The 21,893-nt window shown below is 55.1% G+C and overlaps 1 protein-coding gene across 1 annotated transcript in view; it reads left to right on the plus strand.

Moving 5' to 3' along the window:
• The window catches only part of Plxnd1 (plexin D1), a 40,311-nt gene extending 21,454 nt beyond the window's left edge, over window positions 1–18,857 (plus strand). The window contains exons 9-36 of the mRNA XM_057767760.1: window positions 683–787; window positions 2,768–2,857; window positions 3,038–3,131; window positions 3,532–3,686; window positions 4,182–4,333; window positions 4,901–5,000; window positions 5,083–5,222; window positions 5,435–5,602; window positions 5,682–5,772; window positions 5,920–6,177; window positions 6,272–6,421; window positions 6,957–7,071; window positions 8,639–8,746; window positions 8,819–8,931; window positions 9,487–9,591; window positions 9,850–9,980; window positions 10,220–10,418; window positions 11,898–12,044; window positions 12,162–12,318; window positions 12,725–12,828; window positions 12,905–12,968; window positions 13,470–13,504; window positions 13,722–13,826; window positions 14,253–14,416; window positions 15,152–15,299; window positions 16,050–16,190; window positions 16,509–16,583; window positions 16,741–18,857. Coding sequence (XP_057623743.1) covers window positions 683–787; window positions 2,768–2,857; window positions 3,038–3,131; window positions 3,532–3,686; window positions 4,182–4,333; window positions 4,901–5,000; window positions 5,083–5,222; window positions 5,435–5,602; window positions 5,682–5,772; window positions 5,920–6,177; window positions 6,272–6,421; window positions 6,957–7,071; window positions 8,639–8,746; window positions 8,819–8,931; window positions 9,487–9,591; window positions 9,850–9,980; window positions 10,220–10,418; window positions 11,898–12,044; window positions 12,162–12,318; window positions 12,725–12,828; window positions 12,905–12,968; window positions 13,470–13,504; window positions 13,722–13,826; window positions 14,253–14,416; window positions 15,152–15,299; window positions 16,050–16,190; window positions 16,509–16,583; window positions 16,741–16,857 — 3,531 coding nt within the window. The 3' untranslated portion in view covers window positions 16,858–18,857. The remainder of the gene's footprint in view (window positions 1–682; window positions 788–2,767; window positions 2,858–3,037; window positions 3,132–3,531; window positions 3,687–4,181; window positions 4,334–4,900; window positions 5,001–5,082; window positions 5,223–5,434; window positions 5,603–5,681; window positions 5,773–5,919; window positions 6,178–6,271; window positions 6,422–6,956; window positions 7,072–8,638; window positions 8,747–8,818; window positions 8,932–9,486; window positions 9,592–9,849; window positions 9,981–10,219; window positions 10,419–11,897; window positions 12,045–12,161; window positions 12,319–12,724; window positions 12,829–12,904; window positions 12,969–13,469; window positions 13,505–13,721; window positions 13,827–14,252; window positions 14,417–15,151; window positions 15,300–16,049; window positions 16,191–16,508; window positions 16,584–16,740) is intronic.
• Window positions 18,858–21,893: the final 3,036 nt, after the last annotated feature.

A 21,893-nucleotide genomic window follows, 5' to 3' on the forward strand; every position in this document is an offset into this window, starting at 1 on the left:
TCTGAATAACACAGTGAGACCCTATGTCAAAAGAGAGATGGGGTCAGGGGAGAAGAGAAGGAGGAGGAGAGGAAAAGAACAGAGGAAAAACTGCCCCAGGAGAAGGGGGCACACACAGGCTGATAGTCCCTCCCAGCCCTGTCCTAACCCTAATCCTTGCCCTGCCAGATGTGGCCAGGAGGTCCTTGGCTATAAGGTCTTTGTGGACCCAGGGTGCATGACCGCCCCGGGCCCTGTGACTTCTAGCCCCAGTAGGTCAGATGTTGAGATGTGAATACGCAGGACTCTGAGGCTCCAGCACAGATCTGGTCCCCAACATCCTGCTCAGAGGGATGTGAAGAATGTGTGGCCACAGCCTTGCCTTCTTCTTCTGCACAGTGGGGTATGGTTCCTAAGAGCCACGAGGGCAGTGTCAGACCTGGCCCAGTGTTACGTGTCCTGGGAGGTTGAGTCCCAAAGACCCAGCCACCAAGAGCTCACCACCCCCTGATACCCAGTCACTGAGTCTGAGGAGCACATCCAGGAGGCGGACTCCACCTAGATGGAACATTCTGCCTCTGCTCTGTTTTCTCATCTGAAAGTAGGGCTACAGGCTCTGCTGTGGAGGCTGCTGGAAGAACTGTGTGTTGGGGGCGGGGGCTCTGTAACATCTGTTTGACCCCCTTCTATGTTTGGTCTGCAGAATCCTCAGGACTGTCCCCAGATCCTGCCTTCGCCCCTGGCACCCGTGCCTACAGGTGGCTCCCAGGACATCCTGGTACCTCTCACTAACGCTGCCTACTTCCATGTAAGTACAAGCTGAGCAAGGTCTGACCCAGCATCCAGAATGGTGGCCCTGCTTTTCTCTCTGAGCCCCAGTCCAGCTGTGTAAGACGTGGAACAGGAAGACTAGGCTGATGGGGGACAGCAGACAACAAGGGAACCCTGGCCACACCCCAGTATTCCTGCCCTGGAGGCTCCCTGGCATAGTGGCCCAGCCCCCTGCCTAGTACCACAGTCCACGGGTAGATGAGGTCCATGTGGGCTCTGCCTGTCCCGCCCAGGCTGAGCAAGACCCTGGGTGCTCTAAGCTCTGTGGAACATACTGACCCAGTTCAAGGCTCCCATGTCTTTCCCAAGGATGGCCAGAAGAGGCCATCCTCCTAATTCCCAAGGTCTAGAGGGGCCACCACGGAGGGAGGAAGTGGTGCTTGGGGAGGGGATGTGGCCATCACTCACTCCCCCCTCCCGGAGGAATGTGGCAGAGGGGGGTTGATGAGTTTTGGAAGGATGCCAGCCCCCCTAATTCCTGGGACATGCCATCTGTCACTGAAACGCGGGAGTTGAGGCCCGCGACAGTTGTCACACATGGGGGCCACGTGCCAGGCATCTGGGATGTGTCAGGGAGCCCCTTATAGGGGAAGAGTTCTTGAGGGCCAGGGTGCAGCTGCCCTCCACCCAAAGGCCTACTGTGCCAGGGCCTGGTGGGTCATAGGAGCAGGGTGGGGAGACTGTAGCCCCAGTTCGGCCCTGGCTGATTCTCTCCAGCTGTGTGACTCTTGGTGCATTTACTGCTTTTACCAGTCACCTGACTCCCCAGCTCCTTGCCTGACGATGCTTCTAGAGCGGCTGGAGGCCTGGACACTGGGCAGCACTGCTACAGACTACTCAGCCATGTCCTTGGGGAGGGGACCCAGTTGCGATTCTGCACACTGGGAATAGACCAACATTTGGCCCTGTCAGCAGCTTCTTTCCTGTGTTAGCTTCCGGCTAGGACCCCAGGAAGGAGAGGTTGTCCTGCCTGTTTTCTCAGGGAGTCATATCTGCCAACAGTAGGAACATAAGCAGGAAGTCCTGGCACATGGCTCTGGGGTCCTGGTCTGTTGTCACCCAGCGAATATTTATTGATATTGCTCTTGAGGGAGCAAGTTGAGACTGAGGAATTGGACCCTGCTTAATGTGTTAGCATTTATTGCATACCATCCATAGCAAAGCACACATTAGACACCTGTATACATAAGCCACTAAAACATAGGGTCTGTACTTTGCCCAGAAGACCTGTTCACATAATATACAGTTAAGAAAGCCAAGGCTCAGAGAAGCAGAGCAACCGCATGAGGCCACATAATAATAAGTAAAGGCGGGATTTAAAGCTAGGCGCATGGGAGGTTGGGCCTGAGCTTTCCACAACTTCTGTTGCTTGTAAGGGTGTGTAAAGGGCCTTACGGTCAGCTAGGACCTTCCCGGTGGGTGAGGAGACTTGTGGAAATAGAACACTTGCACGACAGGCAGGCTTTGGGAGCAGAACAGGTCCTCAGTGTGCATCTCTTTGCTGTTGAGGGCAGGATTGTGTATGGGGTATCCTGATCCAAGGGGGCCTAGGGGAACCAGGGTCTCTGCAGCTGGAATTTGGACACTGGTGGTTCTCATTGATGACAAGGAAGAGACCAGCCCGTGCAGAAACCCTGGCACATGCCACCTGGAGATTGACGGGGTGTCTAGGGTTTAGCTTTGCAGGGCAGAGACCAGAGACAGTCTAAGGGGCAGACAAGGTCTCCTGAAGCTAGGGTGTCAGGAACTGGTTTAGGACACTGGAGATGACAGGAGACTGTCAGTGTCATAGGCCAGAGTCCTCAGTGTCTGCAGCCCCTGACTTGATGGCCAGGGAGGAGATTCTGGGGGCAAAGGGCTGAAGGGGTCCCTAGCCCTCCTGTCAGGGTAGCAGCTGCCATGTTCTGAGAGAGGTCTGAGGGGTGGGTGCTGTAAAGCCTCTGCCCTCTGTCTGTAGGGTACCTCCCTGGAGTGCAGCTTTGGCCTGGAAGAGAGCTTCGAGGCTGTGTGGATGAATGACTCACTGGTGCGCTGCAATCAAGTGATGGTAAGTGACAGGAGCCCAGCAGGGCACAGAAGAGACCTGCTCGGCCTCCTTTCTTCCTCTTTCTACGTGCCTCTGCTTTTTGGTCCCCACTTCCCCTGTCCTGGTCCATCTTGGTGACACCCTTGCCCTCACAGGAGACCCAGACCCCACCCTTGCCTTTCATACTTCCTCATTTTGCAGCTGCACACGACCCAGAAGAGCCAGGTGTTTCCACTTAGCCTGAAGCTGAAGGGGCCACCAGACAGATTCCTAGATAGCCCTAACCCCATGACAGGTGAGTGTCCCACCTGTCCCACTGGTCATTGGAGGTGTCCAGCTTTGGGAGCTCCCTTGGGTGGCCACAAACTTTATACCCCATAAGTGCCCAAACATCCACTGAGACCCTTGGGCCAGCCTCTCTGCAGTGGCCAGCCTTAGACCAATGGCCATGTCACCTCCAGGCCCTTACTTCCCTCTCTGAGCTTCTGAGCCCTGCTGTTCCTGTGTCCAATGAGGCCACAAGCCTTTACTGCAAGATTGACCAGGACTCAGTGAGCCCCTTACGGAAGAAGCAGTGTTGATGAAACTGGGGGCTGGACACAGGGCTGCACAGTTAGAAGCTGGCCAAGAACTTTAAGGGTGCTGACCCTGAAGTTGCCTCGCTTCAGGCTGACCATGCTGTCCTGTGTCCACAGTTGTGGTCTACAATTGTGCTATGGGCAGCCCTGACTGTTCCCAGTGCCTGGGCCGTGAGGACCTGGGTCACCTCTGTGTTTGGAATGATGGCTGTCGCCTGAGAGGGCCCCTGAGGCCACTCCCCGGCACCTGCCCAGCCCCTGAGATACGAGCGGTAAGCACACGCCGTGCCAGGCATTACTGGCACACATAGCACTCTTGACTCATAGGTTGCCTCCTGCGGCTACTGTTTTAATAGGGGACGGTCACTGGGAGGTGGGAGGTGGGGCCTTTGGCCATTGACTTTTCACAGAAACCCAGGAACCTATCCTGGTGGCAGTTGAGATTTCCAGGAACTCACCAGCCTGATTTAGTTAAGAAAAATCTCAGGGAATGATTTTGACTGGCTTATCCTAGGCCAAGTGCCCACCCCTAGACCAATGAGCATCTGGCTTAGATGCTGAATTCTGTGGTCAGGAATGGCCACCAAGAGCCACTTGGCGTCTTCAGGCTCCCATAGGACCCATGCAGCCCATCTACCGGTTGTTCCAGCCCTCTGAACCCTCTGAGGCTCCCTGTCCTCTGCTGGGTCTGTGACCTCTTGTGGGCACATATGACAGTCAGAGGGACACCGGGCCTCAGACCCTCACTTGCTGTGGTTCCCCGGCAGATCGAGCCTCTGAGTGGCCCCTTGGACGGCGGGACTTTGCTGACCATCCGCGGCAGGAACCTGGGCCGCCGGTTCAGTGATGTGGCCCACGGTGTGTGGATTGGCAGTGTACCCTGTGAACCCCTGGCTGACAGATACACAGTTTCAGAGGAGTGAGTGTCAGGCATGCCAACCTAACCCTCACCCTGCCCCCCACGATGGCACATTGCAATGACTGGGTCTCCCACTGTCTGCCTGGACCACTCCTCTCTCCTGCCAGCACTCTGATGCCTCTTCTGGGAAACCCTCTGGGCTTTCCCTGACACATCAGTTTTGCTCTGATGAGAACTACTTGATACTAGTAAAGTTTGGGGGGCTCTGATGGTGTATAAAGATCAGGGTGCAGCTGGGCCCAAAGGCTTCTGGGGACTTCTGCAAGCAGGAAGTTAGCGGGACTTCCTGTTGGAAGTCTCTGAGCCAGGCTTGCCGAGAATGGCAACAGGTGGCTAACCCAGACTAGCTGGGCAAACTGCCTGGTGATCAGAGATCACCTGATCTTAGCCCTTGTCTCAGTCTGGGGGAAACAGTGGAGTGGTGTGTCCCCGCTTGGCCAACCCTAGGGTGACCGCTGCCCATGGGGAACACTATCGGGTGGGCATTCTGGCGTGAGTGGGAGGCAGGCCCCACGGGCAGACACAGGTACTGGCTCACCTTCCGCCTACATGCCTGCCTGTCCTCAGGATCGTGTGTGCCACAGGGCCCGCACCAGGGGTCTTCTCAGACGTGGTAACCGTGAACGCCTCCAAGGAGGGCAGGTCGCGGGAGCACTTCTCCTATGTGGTAAGTAGGTGACCACCACCTGCCATCCAGCTCGCTCCCCATAAGCCTGCGGCTAGAGCCTAACCCCTTTCCTTCTCCCCAGCTACCCGTGGTCCACTCCCTGGAGCCTGCCCTGGGTCCAAAGGCAGGGGGCACCAGGATCACTATTCACGGCAGTGACCTCCATGTAGGCTCTATGCTCCAGGTCCTGGTGAATGACACAGACCCCTGCACGGAACTTACGTAAGCCATGCCCACAGTCTGGCAGCTGGGAGGTGGGTGACCCTCTCCATAGGTATCATCCGGGTATGCCTAGCTTTTTCCCTTCTTGGCTTGGAGTGGATGTGGGAAGGAGAAACTGGGCGGAAGTGGCAGAAGACAAGGCCAGGGCACGTGCAGTGGGTGAGCAACTGGAAAGGGCCACACTCATGTCATCTGCTCGTCACTCCCCATAGGCGCACGGCCACCAGCATCACCTGCACTGTGCCTCGGGGGACCCTGCCTGCTCTAGTGCCTGTGTGTGTGCGCTTTGAGAGGCGGGGCTGCGTGCATGGAAACCTTACCTTCTGGTACATGCAGAACCCAGTCATCACTGCCATCCGGCCAGGCCGCAGCCCTGTCAGGTGAGATCCAGACCCACCCACGCCCACTGTCTCACTGTCCGGGCTGCGGGGAGCCTGACAAGTCTTGCTATCCCCTCAGCGGTGGCAGGACCATCACTGTGGCTGGCGAACGCTTCCACATGGTACAGAACGTATCAATGGCAGTACACCACATCGGCCGGGAGCCCACGGTGAGGGGCCGGGGTAGATGGGGGTGAGGGCCTGGGGGCCAAGGTAGTCCTGGGCAGCCAGCTTATGTCTGTTCCTCTTGACCTCTCCATTTCCCCCCTTTACCCTCATCCTTCAATTTTTCACTCTCGTGGGTTCATTCCACCCAGTTCTGCAAGGTTCTCAACTCCACACTCATCACCTGCCCATCTCCTGGAGTCCTGAGCAATGCTTCAGCACCCGTAGACTTCTTCATCAATGGCCGGACGTACACAGACGAAGTGGCCGAGGAGCTGCTGGACCCTGCAGAGGCACAGAGGGGCAGCCGGTTCCGTCTGGACTACCTCCCCAATCCACAGTTCTCCACAGCCAAGAGGGAGAAGTGGATCAAGCATCACCCAGGGGAGCCACTCACCCTAGTCATCCATGTGAGTACCTGGCTGGGAGGCTGGGTAATAGGAGCCGGGGGGCAGCTGACCTGGGAACCCCACCCCCATCCCAGCATCCCATATATACCCACAGAAGGAGCAAGACAGCCTAGGGCTCGAGAGCCATGAGTACCACATCAAGATTGGCCAGGTGTCCTGCGACATCCAGATCATCTCAGACAGAGTCATCCACTGCTCAGTCAATGAGTCTCTGGGCACAGCTGAGGGACAGCTGCCCATCACAGTGAGTGGGCGGGGCTCTGGAGGTGGGCAGGCCTGGCTTCTGGGTACAGAGGTCACTGAGTATTTTCATACCCAGTAACTTAGGTCTCAGCAGCAGAGCTTTATACCCTGACTTGACAGATGGAGAAACTGAGACCCAAGTCATTAGTTGGCACCAGAAGCTATTAAAAAGTTGCTCCTGCCTGTTTTGGTGTCCCACCTAGAGTGTGTCCTGCCCACAGCCTGCCATTGTGTAGCATCGTGGAGTAGAACAGAGACAGTCCGGAGGGGCGGGGCGGGGCGGGGGTGGCTTTTAGGTATTGCTGTACTGCGTCTGTCTACCTCCTGCTGAGTTACCCCTCACTTGTTTCCAAGACAACAGCCAGACTCCATGAGCTTCCCTGTGACCTCTCCTAGGCTGTTGCCATCACAGCCCTGTGCTGATTGGCCTCTCTGCCAAACGCTGGATCTCAGTTTGATCAGGAGGTCACACAGCTAGTGAGAAGAGCTGGGGTCCAGCTCTGGCAAAGCCTTATGTGCCACCCCACTGTGCACAGATCCAGGTGGGGAACTTCAACCAGACCATTGCCACACTGCAGCTGGGGGGCAGCGAGACGGCCACCGTTGTGTCCATTGTCATCTGCAGTGTTCTGTTGCTGCTCTCTGTGGTTGGTAAGTCCCCTGCACGCGCGAGTCGGGAGGGCATCCGTGAATCCCTCAGAGTGGTAGTGGCAAGGCGTGGGCACAATTGGAAGGTGGCAGATATTAGCCAGCCCTTCTGTACACTCATACCATAATTGGCTTTGGATACAAGGCAGAGGAATTTGGAGGCTGTTGCAGAGAGGTTGCTCAGGGGAAATGGTCCTGTGTGTTAAAGCAATGTGTGCAACATGCCAGAGAGAGCCCCTCTGTACTGCTGGGTGGGAGGGACAAAGGTACACTTTCCTTGGGAAAAGGCCTGTCAGTTCCTAACAGTTGTTAGGCATAGGTGGCCCAGTAATCTACACTGGATACCTACCCAAGAGCAAGGAAAACATGCCCACATAAAATCTTATACACAGATGTCCGTAGCAATATTACTTATAATAATTAAGAAGTCACAACAGCCCAATGGCCATCTAATGATAAGTGTGTAATCAAATGTGGTATATCCATACAATGGAGTTGTCAGTCATAAAAAAGAATATTCCACAGCACAGATGGGCCTTGAAAACAACGACAATGAAAAAGATAGACACAAGAGGCTACATATTGCCCAACTGTTTACTTGCAGGAGACAGAACAGGCAAATCCATAGAGACAGAATGATTAGTGGCTGTCTGGGAGAGGGAGAAATGGGGAAAAACACTTACTGGGTAAGGGTCTCCCTTGGACAGTGAGAATATTCTAAAATTGGGTAACTGATGGTCACGTGACACGTGGTTAGGCTCAGACACCCTGGTGTGTAAACGGATGGGTTACACAGTCTGTGTGTGCATTTGGAGGCCAGAGGTGGGGCACCTCAGTGGCTGTCCTCTAGATTTGGAGACAGGATCTCTCACTGAAATCTGGAGCTCATTGACTTCACCTGGCTTGTAGGCCAGCGAGCCCCAGGCATCTATCCACCTTTCTCTGCCTTCCCAGCACTCAAATGTCAGGCTCATGCTGCCATGCCCTGCTTTTTATATGAGTTCTAGGGATCAGTCCCAGGTCCTCATATTTGCACAAGTTTTTTTGCTAAGTTTTTTTTTTGCCATCACTTGTGCAAATAGTGATAGTAATATAAATTACTCTATCCAACATAAAAAAAAGTATCAGGGAAAGCAAGAAGATGAACACTAGATATATTGTTCCTAAAAATACTACCCATAATACTTCTCTATATACCAATGGATACGCCGTGCCTCACAGGACAGGCAGGTGCTGTATACTGCTTTGAAAAGTTGAACTTCCAAGGCACATCAGGGCAGAAGAAACAAATTGCCCATAATTCTTCTGCTCAGAGAAAGGCCCTGGTGACTGCGCTTTGACACATTTCTTTTTCTAAGAAAAGTCATCAAGGGTTGTCCAAGCCCTGAGTTGTCGGGGGATGGACAAAGGGCAGAGGGACTGAGGACGACACCTGCTTGCTCCTGCCCAGAGACATTGAGGCCCGTGGATAGACCCTGTCCTCCCAGGCCCACAGCCTGCCTTCAGCAGGTTCCTGTTAACACCTTTTCATGGGCCCTGGGGACCTGAGCCTCCCCTCTGCTGTCCACAGCTCTGTTCGTCTTCTGCACCAAGAGCCGCCGTGCTGAGCGCTACTGGCAGAAGACGCTGCTGCAGATGGAAGAGATGGAGTCTCAGATCCGCGAGGAGATTCGCAAAGGTGGGTAGCGGGGTCAGGTGGCGCTGCACTTGACTGGGCAGGATCACTCACAGCTGCTGGTCTGTCCCACAGGCTTTGCAGAGCTGCAGACAGACATGACGGATCTCACCAAGGAGCTGAACCGCAGCCAGGGCATTCCCTTCTTGGAGTACAAGCACTTTGTGACTCGTACCTTCTTCCCCAAGGTACACACCCTCCAACGTGCGTTGGTCATCACAGGGAGTTTGAATCGAGGCACCTTTGTGGGGCCTGCACTCCTGCCCGCAGCCACCCGGGTTCCTTTTCTCTCCCTGCTTTGATGTTTAGCTTTCTATGTGAAAAACTGCCGTCATGCCCCCACTGTTGACCTACCAGTCCCCACACTGAGGGAGCTGAGTAGGGAAACAAGGACTCTCCCAGGTCCTGGCCAGATGTCCCGGCCTTCACGTGCCCATTTCTTCTTGATGGTTCAGGGTCCATGGGCTTACTGCCCCCTGTGCAATAAATAGTCCAAGGGAGCACCTGGCTCCATCATTTCAGGAACCCCTCCCCCCAGCTTTTCCCAACCATAGAGCATAGCAGCCTCCGTCTCCCCCACTGCACGACTCAGTAACTTTGGTTTGCCCCTGAGCCTCAGGTCCCTTGCTGTGCTACACAGTGATTTGTGCCCCTCTAGGGAGCCTGGGTCCCTTGGCCACCATGTGTGGGTGACCCAGGTACCTGCCAGTCTGCAGTGCTAAAGCCCTGGCTTCTCTCTGCAGTGTTCTTCCCTCTATGAAGAGCGGTATGTGCTACCCTCGCAGACCCTCAACTCCCAAGGCAACACCCCGCCACAGGAAACCCACCCGCTGCTGGGAGAGTGGAACGTGAGTGCCCGGCCCCAAGGGCCTACACCCACTCAATGATCCAAGTCATTAGAAGGTGGACTGTCCTCCCTTCTGAGAGGCATTCAGGGTGCTGGTCCCTGAGGCCAGGCAGAGAGCCTGGGCGTATGATCTCATGCCACCTACTGCTTACACAGGAAAGTGGCACCGAGGGGGCATGTTGGGTTCCCTACAGCCATCCTTGCCCCTCTGGGGCCTCCTGGGATGCAGAGCACCAGGTGTTTCCTTCCATGTCCACAGATCCCGGAACACTGTCGGCCCAGCATGGAGGAGGGAATCAGCTTGTTCTCCTCGCTGCTCAACAACAAGCACTTCCTTATTATCTTTGTCCACGCCCTGGAGCAGCAGAAGGACTTCGCTGTGCGGGACAGGTGAAGCTACGGGAGATGCAGGGACATGGGTTCCCAGCCAAACCCATATCCCCAGGACAGCTGTCACCCACTGAAAATCAAATCTCAGGCCCCGAGGCTCCCAGGAGTTCCTCATTGCTTTGCATAGGCTCCCAGTGTAGGCAAGGTCTTCTGACTGGCTATCTGTGGGAGCTTCCACCGAGGGCCACCCGGGTCCAGCAAGGAGGTGGCTCGGCCTCACTGGCACTCTGTGCCTGCAGGTGCAGCCTGGCGTCGCTGCTGACCATTGCACTGCACGGCAAGCTGGAGTACTACACCAGCATCATGAAGGAGCTGCTGGTGGACCTCATCGATGCCTCGGCGGCCAAGAACCCCAAGCTCATGCTGCGGCGCACCGAGTCAGTGGTAGAGAAGATGCTTACCAACTGGATGTCCATCTGCATGTATGGCTGCCTGAGGGTAAGCCCACTCCACCCCCCACACCCTCCCACCCTGAAGCTCCGCCCCTGCAGGCAAACCTAACTTCATTAAGGTCTGCACTTTAGGATGGGGTGGGTGCCTTTTCAAGTGGGGAAATGGAAGCTTGGAGAAGATCTAGCTGGCTAGCCTGCTCCAAGAGCACATAGCATTCTCAGGCAGACCAGGGGCTGGTGGGTCTTGTTGTCCCTTAGCCTTAGTCCTCAAGCCCTCCTTAGGGAGCAGTATTTGGAGGAGTTCAGGCCCCTGCATTCCCGAGCCTTCCTCTCCTTAGGGAAGAGGTGGGGACACAGAAGCAAAACTTCAAGTATTGAGCAGCTGCTGTAGAGCAGAGCTTAGTCAGTCTGACTGATGACTGTTTGGAAAAGCCAGGAGGGTTTCCTGAAGCAGGTGACTCACCCTGAGCCCTGAGGGCTCAGTGGAAAGGAGCCAAGGGGTCAAGGCCAAGTGAGTAGCCCAGGGCGAAGATCAGGACCGGAAACAACACAGAGCTTTAGGGAGCCAGGACTTCTCTCTGGAGTTAGGACGTCACAAAGAACAACCCGAGGGCCTACCCCAGAATCCAACTACCCTGTGGTGGCAAAGGTCCAAGGGTCACCTAGGCATCCTTCAAGAAAGGCAAAGGCCTGGACAGGACCCAGAACCAGAACTGTTCTGGGCTTGTGACTGATCGCTGGTACAACCTAGCTGTGTGGTTCTAGGCAAGTTAGTACCCTGTCTGGACTTTAGTTTCATTTTGTCAAATGAGAGACCCCAGCCTAGGAGCCCAGTGGATCATCCCGGGACAGTTAGAGAGTAGAAGGGAAATGGGGACACTAGGAAAGAGGACACATTCAGAGCCACTGCGGGTGACCTTCGCCTGGCCTTCCCCCATCAGATGACGGGGTGCTGGTGACTCCCAGGCCAAACCACTGCAGCAGGAAGCAGGGCTGGCAGCTGCCTTGGCGCTGCCGCCAAAGCAGTCTGGTACTGTGACAAACTCATTTTTCCTCCAAGCCTGTTCACCATGGCGAAGGTCAGCTTGAGGCTGCGGTGGTGGTGATGGTGGTGGCGGTGGTAGGATGTGAAACCTGACTGGGCTGACACTCCCTAGACGCATCTATCTTGGGTTTCCTCGAGGCTTCTTCTGGGTTCTGGGTCCACTCAGCCGTACCTGGGAACATTCCAGCTTTGTAGGAAGACTTTGTCTCAGGCATGGGAGTCCAGAGTTCAAGTTTTATTTCTGCCTTCTGTGCAGCGCTGGGCAGGGTGCTTGCCCTCTCTGAGCCTCAGTGAGGATGGCTGGTCTCTGGATGTGTGGCTAGGATGCAGAGGAGACACTCCAGAGAAGGTGTGGGTGTCGACATCCACCTGAGAGGGGACAGGGAGTATGTGACACACTCGCGGTCCAGAGCTTAGAGCCTGGAACACAGAGGAGATAGCGGTGCGATGAGTCCTGACCCTTGACCCTCACGCTCACAGGAGACAGTGGGTGAGCCGTTCTTCCTGCTGCTGTGCGCAATCAAGCAACAGATCAACAAAGGCTCCATCGACGCCATCACAGGCAAAGCCCGCTACACGCTCAATGAGGAGTGGCTGCTGAGGGAGAACATAGAGGCCAAGCCCCGGGTGAGCCAGGGCCAGGGCACTGGTCCGCTAGTGGGTGGGTGTTCTTAGCTGGGCTGTCCTGGTCACCAGACCTGATGATGACGATGGCCCTTTGCTGCCGCCCCCTCTCTCGTGCAGAACCTGAACGTGTCCTTCCAGGGCTGTGGTATGGATTCTCTGAGCGTGCGGGCCATGGACACCGACACCCTGACGCAGGTGAAGGAGAAGATCCTGGAAGCCTTCTGCAAGAATGTACCCTACTCGCAGTGGCCGCGGGCGGAGGACGTGGACCTCGGTGGGCAAGGGCAGGCGCCGTGCCTGGCTGCTGGCCGTTGCAGCCTCTTTCCCCGTGTTAGTCGAGGCCCTGGAGTTCCCCTTAAGGAAGAATTCCTTGTTCTGCAGCTGTGGGCAACAGCAAGGGAGCAATCAAGAAATGCTCCTCAAAGAGGGCTTGGGGGGCTGGGATCTGAAGGATGTGTAGGAGTCACAGACCACTTACCAGAAACCGTTCCTAAAGTTCACACTGCACCAGGCCCTGCCTGGGCTCTAACTCTGGACAGTTAGGGTCAACAGCTGGGCTCCCAAAGGGGTGTGGCCTGCTTTGATTCCAGAAGGAGAAGGGGAAGCTTCTGTGGCCCAGGCTAATGGCTGCCCCTGGGGCCATCCACTTCCCTAGTCCTGATGCCCCTTTTCTCCTCCAGAATGGTTTGCCTCGAGCACCCAGAGCTATGTCCTGCGGGACCTGGATGACACCTCAGTGGTGGAGGACGGCCGCAAGAAACTGAACACGCTGGCCCACTACAAGGTGCCCAACCTGACCAAGCCACCCCGCCCCTTTCCTCTCTGACCTCTGATCTCTAACCTCACCTCTCCTCTGTCAGATTCCTGAGGGTGCCTCCTTAGCCATGAGCCTCACAGACAAGAAGGACAACACCTTGGGCCGAGGTAGGGCTTAGAGCTGGGGAAGGTATCCAGGCGGGGTGTGAGGGAGCTACCTTCCTGGGATCCTTCTGAGCTGTTCTGGGGGAACTGAGGCTTGCAGGGGGGCTTCACCTCCATGCTGTATCAAAGCTGATTGCTTCCAGCAGCCTAGAGCAAAGCCTCAGGACGGGACAGGCACTTCCAGGAGGCCCCAGCCGTGCCCAGGTCCAAGCTGGCTGCTGTGGCCCTTTGCTTCCAGGCCACGTCCTCACATGCCCCAGGCCCAGATCCTGGGGAGGAGGGTTCCCAGGGTTCCCCCATGAGGTGAAAAAGTCAGATCTTGGCTCTCCATCTCTCTACAACTTGTTCTCTGGGCATCTTTCTCTCTCTCTCTCTCTCTCTCTCTCTCTCTCTCTCTCTCTCTCTCTCCTCCTCCTCCTCCTCCTCCTCCTCCTCTCTTCCCCCACCCACTCGGGTTGCCCTCCCCACCCCCGCATTTGTTTATTGTGTGTTTCCCTTTTGCAGTAAAAGACTTGGACACAGAAAAGTATTTCCATTTGGTGAGTGCCCGGCCTCAGACCCTGGGGAGCTGGCTCTGCTGGGCGTGGCTTTGGCTTTCTGCCTCCTGGAGCCTCCAGGAAAGTGCTCCTAGGCCCGGGGAAAAGCCAGAGTGGGTGAGGGAATGGGTGGGCCCAGGGGCTGGGATCACAGGTCAGACTTCCATGGGAGAATTGAGGTGGGTGCCTGGGAAGGGTACCAACCCTGCCCACCTTGCAGGTGCTGCCCACAGATGAGCTGGTAGAGCCCAAGAAGTCCCACCGGCAGAGCCACCGCAAGAAGGTGTTGCCAGAGATCTACCTGACCCGCCTGCTCTCTACCAAGGTGGGCTCCACCTCAGTCTCCACTCCTGTAGGGGCTTGAAGGGGGCCCTGTGCTCCAAGAAGTCTGTGTATTCTTTTTGCTATCCAGTAGCAAAGGACCCAGGGACACCTGACCCCCGCCCCATGCCTCAGGGTCTTGATGAGCACTCCCACTCCTCCAAGAAAGTGTCATGGACAAAACACAGTCAAGAATCTTGAGGCTGGGGGTTGGGTGGCTGGAGAGATGGCTCAGCAGTTAAGAGCACTGACTGCTCTTGCAGAAAACACAGGTTCAATTCCCAGCACCCACATGGCAACTCACACCTGTCTGTAACTGACACCTTTACAGACACACTGGCAGGCAAAACACCAATGCACATAAAATAAAAAGAATCTTGAGGCCCAAAGATGCTCTGAGGCTGGGCTAATGCCCACGTCTTCCCTGCAGGGCACACTACAGAAGTTCCTGGATGACCTGTTCAAAGCTATCCTGAGCATCCGCGAGGACAAGCCCCCGCTGGCCGTCAAGTACTTCTTCGACTTCCTAGAGGAGCAGGCTGAGAAGAGAGGCATCTCTGACCCTGACACCTTGCATATCTGGAAGACCAACAGGTGGCGGCCTTAGGGGGGGGCTCAAATGATGTGATGGTATGGGGTAGGCAGGGCACCAAGAAGCAGAGCCTGGCTTGGGTGCGAGACTTAGCCCTCCCTGCTGTAGTTTCCCCTCTGTAAAACCAGCAAGCATCCTATGCACTTGCCCTTGCCTCCCTCTCTGCATGTCCCCATCATACCGAGGGAAGCCAAGGCCCTTAGAGCAGCAGCTATCCAGGCCCAAGGTCGCACAGCCTGGGGAATGGCAGTATACACGCAGTTCTGACTCATACACCCAGTTCGTAGCTTCCTCTGAGGCCCATCTTAGCTTTTTGGGGGGGTTACATACCCCACCAAGAAGGACCCAAAACTCTCAGCCTGACCCTCAGAGAAATGCCTGTGCAACTTTAGTTGCCATTTCTCCCTGCTCAGAGGAGCAGGCACCCCAGGCTCTGCAGGACTGAGAAGGGGGTTGTCCCCAACCCCCTCTGGCCTCCTGAGGACAGTCAGCCCTGCCTTCTGCGTGCAAGGCCGAGTGGGGGAGGAGTCTGGACTCAGGCCGCAGGGTGGGGGCTTCTAATGAGAACCAGGAGTCTAGCTTGCGTGCGAGAGGAGGGAGGCTCTTTGGGGTGAGGGTTGTCTGTAGCTGGCAGGGGAAGGGCAAGGTGCCCAGAGGCTGCAGGGGCTGTGAGAATCATTGTTGACCTCCCAAGCCCCGCACTGAGCTCCTCCACCTCCACTATCCCTGCCCCACAGCCTTCCCCTCCGCTTCTGGGTGAACATCTTAAAAAACCCCCAGTTTGTCTTCGACATAGAGAAGACAGACCACATCGATGCCTGCCTGTCTGTCATCGCACAGGCCTTCATCGATGCCTGCTCCATCTCTGACCTCCAGCTGGGCAAGGTTAGTTACTCCAGCTACTCCTGAGGAGGGGAAGGGGCGTGCTTGCCTGAATCTGAATCATTTAAGGTGGGCAGGGAGTGGGTGGCACACCAGAGGGAGCCCCAGAGGCACCTACCAAGGGCAGAGGGAATGCTGGTTCAGAAAGCAGAAGCCACAAGGCCTTCTGAGAAGAGAGGCACCCTGGCTTAGGTAGCCCAGGACTCTGAGGCCGTGAGCACTCATGGGATCGCGGAGCTAGGCTGGCACTGTGGGGTGAAGGCAGGGCCCTGTCTCTAGCCCAGCAGTCTGAGCCCACAAGGGAAAGGAAATGTCACCACTTCACACATGCATCCCGTGACAACAAAGAGCTGCCAGCATACTTAGCACATGGCGCTTTTGGGGTGTTGGAAGTGCAGGGTGGGAAGCATTCCCGCAGCCGGGAACCAGCTTCCAGCCATCTCAGCCACCAAATCCCCTCACCCTAATAAGGGTGTAAACAAGACAGGCTGCGGGCTGCGTGCAGCAGAGGGTTGCTGGCTCACAGCCCAGAGCTCTTCCCGTTAACTGAAAGTCCCTCTGTGGGTCACCAGCCCGACAGCCCCCAGCATAGTGGGCCAAGGCCTCCGTGCAAGAGACAGGGAGGGCCAGAGTCGTCCCTGGTCCAAAGTGTGACTGAGGGTTACTTAGCCATGGTCGAGGACTCACTAAGGCCCTCTAGGTGGCAGTGGGGACAAGTTCAGCCACCCAGCTGCTGTGGTCTTCCCTGCCCAGGACTCGCCCACCAACAAACTTCTGTATGCGAAGGAGATCCCTGAATACAGGAAGATCGTACAGCGCTACTACAAACAGATCCAGGACATGACGCCTCTCAGCGAACAGGAAATGAATGCACACCTGGCCGAGGAGTCTCGGGTAGGTGGCCTGTGGGGCCTAGGCAAGGAGGTAGTAGCAGTGGGGCAGATTGGGGCAGGAGACACGGTAAGAATTTTGGGGCAGCCTCAGTTTCCCTCCCTTGCCTACACCTCCATCAACATATTTTTCCCGAAGTCCAAGGATGGAGTGGCGTGCCCTCCAGAAGATGTGGGGAGGTTGGAATTTTAGATCCAGGAAACCAATGTGTTCCTGGGTTGGAGGGGCCTGAATTAGTCCGATCGGACTGTGGGAAGTGAGCGAGCTGGGTCCTAACCCGGAGGGTTAAGTCTCCCCTTCCTCCTCGCCCCACCTTTACAGAAATACCAGAATGAGTTCAATACAAACGTGGCCATGGCTGAGATCTATAAATACGCTAAGAGGTATCGCCCACAGGTGAGTTCCCCCACCCAAGACTGGCCTAAAGTTCAGCCCATAAAAACGAACTTCCCACTTTAGATTCATCTGGGGTGTTGGCACTTTGATGAGTTCACTGGTGAGTGCCCTCTCAAGATTGAAGGCATGGTACAACTGACCCTCTGCTTTCCCTCAGATCATGGCTGCCCTGGAGGCCAACCCCACTGCCCGTAGGACCCAGCTACAGCACAAGTTTGAGCAGGTGGTGGCTCTGATGGAGAACAATATCTATGAGTGTTACAGCGAGGCCTGAGGCAGAAGAGTGACCAGGAGCTACTGCCAGGGAGATGGTGCGCAGGCCACTTGGGCTTCCATTTGGTCTCTTCCCCACCTCCTCTTAACTTGGGCAGGGAACTGACAAAGAGGAGCCTGCTGGGGTAGGAGGGAGGACACTGACCTCTTAGTGCCTGGCTGCAGAGCTCTCAGCCTCGTCCCCTGGGGCATCTCTGTCCCCTCCACCTGTCTGAGACCTGGCTCTAGGACAAGGGCTTTGAGCATCGCTGCCAGTCCCTGAGAAGGCTTTCCAGCCAACCAGGACAGCCTGGACCGTGCCTGCCTGCTCGCTCTGTCCCAGGCTGCTCAGCACACATTGGGAGAGGTGGCCATATCCCAGAACACTACCTCATCCACCTGGCAGAGGGGATCCTGCAGTTTCTGCTTCAGCCACCAAGAAGTTGTCTGTGTCCCTCCCGCAGAGGGGGCCCTGGCCACCAACAGTTCCAAGCAGGGTCAGATTTTTTGTTATTTGTTGTTCCATTGGCCAGCGGCAGCCGGGGCAGTGCTCGTTGCCCACAGAATGGTGGAGAGAAGGAGACAGGTTGGGGGTTCCTGGTCCCCCAGAAAGGGGAAGGTCGAGGATGCGGGACTGTAGCCGGACTACCCAATCTTCCTGGAAGTGTTTCTAAAGAGCACCACTTTTTCGTTTTGTTTTGTTTTTTAAATCTTTTATATATTAAAAAAAGAAAACTTATCGCGCACCAACTGTGAATAGCTGCTGCTTGTGCAGAAGACCCACGGGTCCCCAGGGGCTCCCGGTGCGACACTGGAAACCACTGCTCCAGGAGACAGAAAGTACTCTCTGTCCCCAGCACAGGCCACCCTCCATAGCCACTGGGACTGGCTCAGAGCCTGAGGAGGCTGGGCTGGAGGGGAAGACTGGGACTCTCTGGAACATTCTTTATAATAAAAGCCTGCTGGGAAAACCTCCTATGGGCTTCAGCCTTTGTCCTAAGATGGCCGAGGGGGGAGATGGGCCCGTTTCTTCATCCTGTTCATGACAGAGAGGAAGTGCAGAGCCTGGCCTCGCATCCTGTCGTAGACATGACCTAAAGGCAGACCTCTGCCTGCTGGGAGTTTGAGGCTGTGCCCTCTATCCCCATGGACTGCCCTGCCACCCAGGAAAGGTCACCTCATGTACCTCCCGTCTATGCTAAGCTGAACATGGACCCCAGAGCCCTAAGCTGGCTTCAGCATACCCTCTCCACTGAGCCACACACACTCCCTACCTTGTCTTTATTCAAACCTAAGAGAAGCGGACATTTTGTCTTCTTTTTGCAGACGTAGAAAGTGCCAAGCAGGTGAAAGGGTCTTCAGGGCTCACACAGCCAAGAAGGCCAAAGTGAGAACAAAACATCTGGATCCCTTTCTCCTTGCCCAAACACCCTCCCTCTAGGCAAGTCTCTACCTCCAAGTTTGAGGGGTTCCAAAATGACCACACCCACACCCCAAATCTCTCATCTGGTCTTTAAAACCGTACTCAGTTTCCCTGAAGCCAACTGCCGCCTATACTCCTCCCACAGCAGTTGGACCTGACCATCTAACCTGGGGTGACACACACTGACCCTCGGGGGCCCAGTTCCTCACGGCTGAGCCAGTGAGATTCTCCCCCAGAAGCAGGGTGTGGCAGGGCCAGCCTGAGTAACGGCCATTGGCACAAGTATCCTTTTGAGAAAAAGTCCCCACGGTGCTCGCCAAGAGTTCCCAACAATAAGCCAATACCCAACCTAGAATTCACCAGCTCAAAAGAAGTGACAACCTCACTCCAAAAATAGCTTTCTCTTGTGACGGTTGCGGGTGGAGGGACTAGCTTTATCTTTCAGGTCTCTGATGCTGGGGGTTCTTATTAAGGAACAGATTTGCTAATTTCAATTATTGGCAGATTTGATGGGTTTGGTTCCCCCCTCCCCCAGATGATGAGGTATGATTCCAGAATGGATTCACAATTCCCAGAAAAATACAACTGCAAAAAAACCCCGGAGAAGAAAAGCTTCAGTGTGCTTGCGGCGATACTGCCACACAAGGCGCCGGCCACATAAGGCCAGCACCCTTGCCTGAGTGGGGCCGGGAGTGAAGACAGATCAGTCCACACTCCGCTCTGAAGCCTGACTTTTCCCTTATGCAACAATATGACGGGGACATGTTTTCTAAGTCATTAGATATTCCACAGTCTGGCTACACGTCTCATTACCATACAGCTCCTCGCTGACATTCAGAAGGGAGTCGACACACAGATCTGGTTTCCAGGGTCACTAGCATTGCCAGGTGGGCAACCTCCGTGAACTGTCTGCAGTCCTTGCCAGGGCCCCAAAGACGCACCTGGCAGCCATGGGCACCCAAGCAGGGAACTGGATGGAGCATCCTCAAGATTGCCAAGTGGGAGGAACCACCACAGAGGAGGGCGATCTCGCAAGTCTAAGATGGTTCAAGGTCTATTCCCACCTTGTCACTGGGGTAGGACTGATGGGTCCCTAGCTCCTGGAGACAAGGCTGTAGCTCCATGTTGGCTCCATGCAGGAGCAGAGGCAAAAGCTGAGCCTGCCATCTGCCGGGTACCCCTCGGGGCCTGCTGACAGGCACGGTATCGATACCCCAGGGACTGACAGAACTAGACACAGCTTTCTGAGAGACTCCAGGGGGAGAAGCCATGGACAACAGAGAGCCCTGAGCCCCGTACTAGGCACTCAGTGTCCCTGGTACCCACCATATTGAAGGCCACCTCTTTCCTCATCTGTGCTACAACAGGGGTACTCGGGCTGGCTATGGTGTCCACCATGTCCCTAGGCCACTCGCCCTCCCCCAACCTCCGCCCTTTCCTTACAACTGACAATAAACCCAGAGCCCTGAGCCCTACCTTTGTGATGTCCTTCTTCTTGGTGGGGACTGCCTGCATCCCATGACCCTGGCCGCGGGTCCTGTCCGATCATTCCAATGTTCAAGTGCCAAGAGCAGCAGTAAGTACTTCGCCTAGGCATTTGCCGTGGGGACATTGTCCCTTTCTACCAGGTGTCAGCAGGGGAGCCCAGAGGTGCTACACTCCCAGGGCAGCAATGACCTGAAGCTCAGGGCTGAACTGGGCACCTTGGCTCTCCATGGGTGGTACTGACTTCCCTATAGCGTGAAAGATATCTATGAAAATAGAAGAAACTTCAAAAGTTAAAACTACATGTGTGTGCACATATGTGTACAGGACACTCACCTACACGTGCATGTGTAGAGTCCAGAGGTTGACATGGGGTTGTTTCCTCAATCACTTCTCCCACCCACCCCCATTTCTGTGTATCATTCATGTTTATGTAGGCACATATGTATATGTGTAAGCATGTGGGGGTGTGGAGGTACAGGCCCAAGGTTGATGTCAGGGATCATCAACAGCTTTCTCTTTGTTCACGGAGCAGTATCAATCAAACCCAGAGCTCACAGATACGACTGGTCTTGTCAGCCACCCTGCTCTGCAGGTCCCATCTACGCGAGGGTTTCTATTGCTGTGATGAAAGACCATGACCAAAGCCAACTTGGGGAGGAAAGGGTTCACTTCAGTTTACAGCCTTATTACAGTCCATCACAGAAGTCATGGCAGGAACTCAAGGAAGGAACCTGAAAGCAGGAACTGAAACAGAGGCCACAGAGGGGTGCTGCTTACTGGCTTGCTCCCCATGGCTTGCTCAATCTGCTTTCTTATAGAACCCAGGACCATCAGCCCATAGTAAGCTGAGCCCTCCCACATGAATCATTGATCAAGAAAATTCCCCACAGGCTAATCTGGTGGGGATATTGTCTCAACTAAGGTTCCCTCTTCTCAGGTGACTCTAGATTGTACCAAAGTGACCAAAACCAAAAACAGAACCCTACAAGTTAGCACAGTAACTCTACCTGCTAAGGCTGAAATTACCAGGGTGGGCACAATGCCCACTGGGCATATATGTGGGCTCTGGGGGTTCAAACTCTGGTCTCACACTTACACAGCTATCTCTCCAGCCCTTGACCCTGTTTTGGTTTTTTTGTAGCCATCACTCAACATGGAACTTGTGCTTTTAGCACAGGCTGATTGGGTAGTGAGCCCCTGGATCCTCCTGTCTCTGCCACCTGGCACTGGGGTTATAGATATGCATTGCCACACCCAGCTTTTATGTGGGGGATTTGAACTCTAGTCCTCATGATTATGTAGCCAGCACTTGACCCGCTGAACTGTCCTGCATCCTCTGAAGCTGGAGCCTCAGATTTGTCCTTGCCCTCTGGTCAAGCATGCAGAGTTCAGACTCAGGGAGAGGAAGCCAACTTCCCTACCCATGGGAAGGGTCTCATAGATGGTTTTAAAGCAGCACAGACTTTGTCCCCATAACTTGTCCTCACCCTTTGGGCTGTGGCCACATAGGCATGTCCAGCATACTTCTGTCCCTGTGAGGGTTAATATTGATCACCAACTTGACTGGATTTGGAATCACCTAGGAGACACCACTGGTCATGTCTTTGGGGCCATTTCCTTCTAGAAATGCTTAAGTGGGAAGACCCACCCTGAATTTTGGTGCGGCCATCGGTCCTGTGGGCTGGAGTCCCACGCTGAGTAGAAAGGAGAAAGCACACTGAGCCCTGCACCCGCACTCATTCATCCGTCTCTGTCCTTAACTATAGCGTAAGCCACCACCTCACATTCCTGCTGCCACTGTGGCCTTTTCTGCCCAGTGAGCTGTGTCCCTTCAAGCTGGGAGCCAAAATAAACCTTCCTTTAAGTCTCTTCCGTCAACTCTTTGTCATAGCAACATGGAAAAGTAACCAATATGGCGCCTTTGTACCCTCTCCGTCTCTTGCTGAATATGCACCTACCCAGACTTGGGGCCCTGCTTAGCAACCCCTCCCCCTTCATCGAAAATTGCACCAAAGGCTGGTGAGATGGCTCATCAGGCAAATTTGCTTTCTGCCAAGCTTGATAACAAAATTCCATCACTGGGACCCACAAAATGAAAGGGCTCCCCCTCAAATTGTCATCTGACCTACACACACACACACACACAC

The sequence above is a fragment of the Chionomys nivalis genome, chromosome 1 (genome assembly GCF_950005125.1).
Source record: "Chionomys nivalis chromosome 1, mChiNiv1.1, whole genome shotgun sequence".
NCBI lineage: Eukaryota > Metazoa > Chordata > Mammalia > Rodentia > Cricetidae > Chionomys > Chionomys nivalis.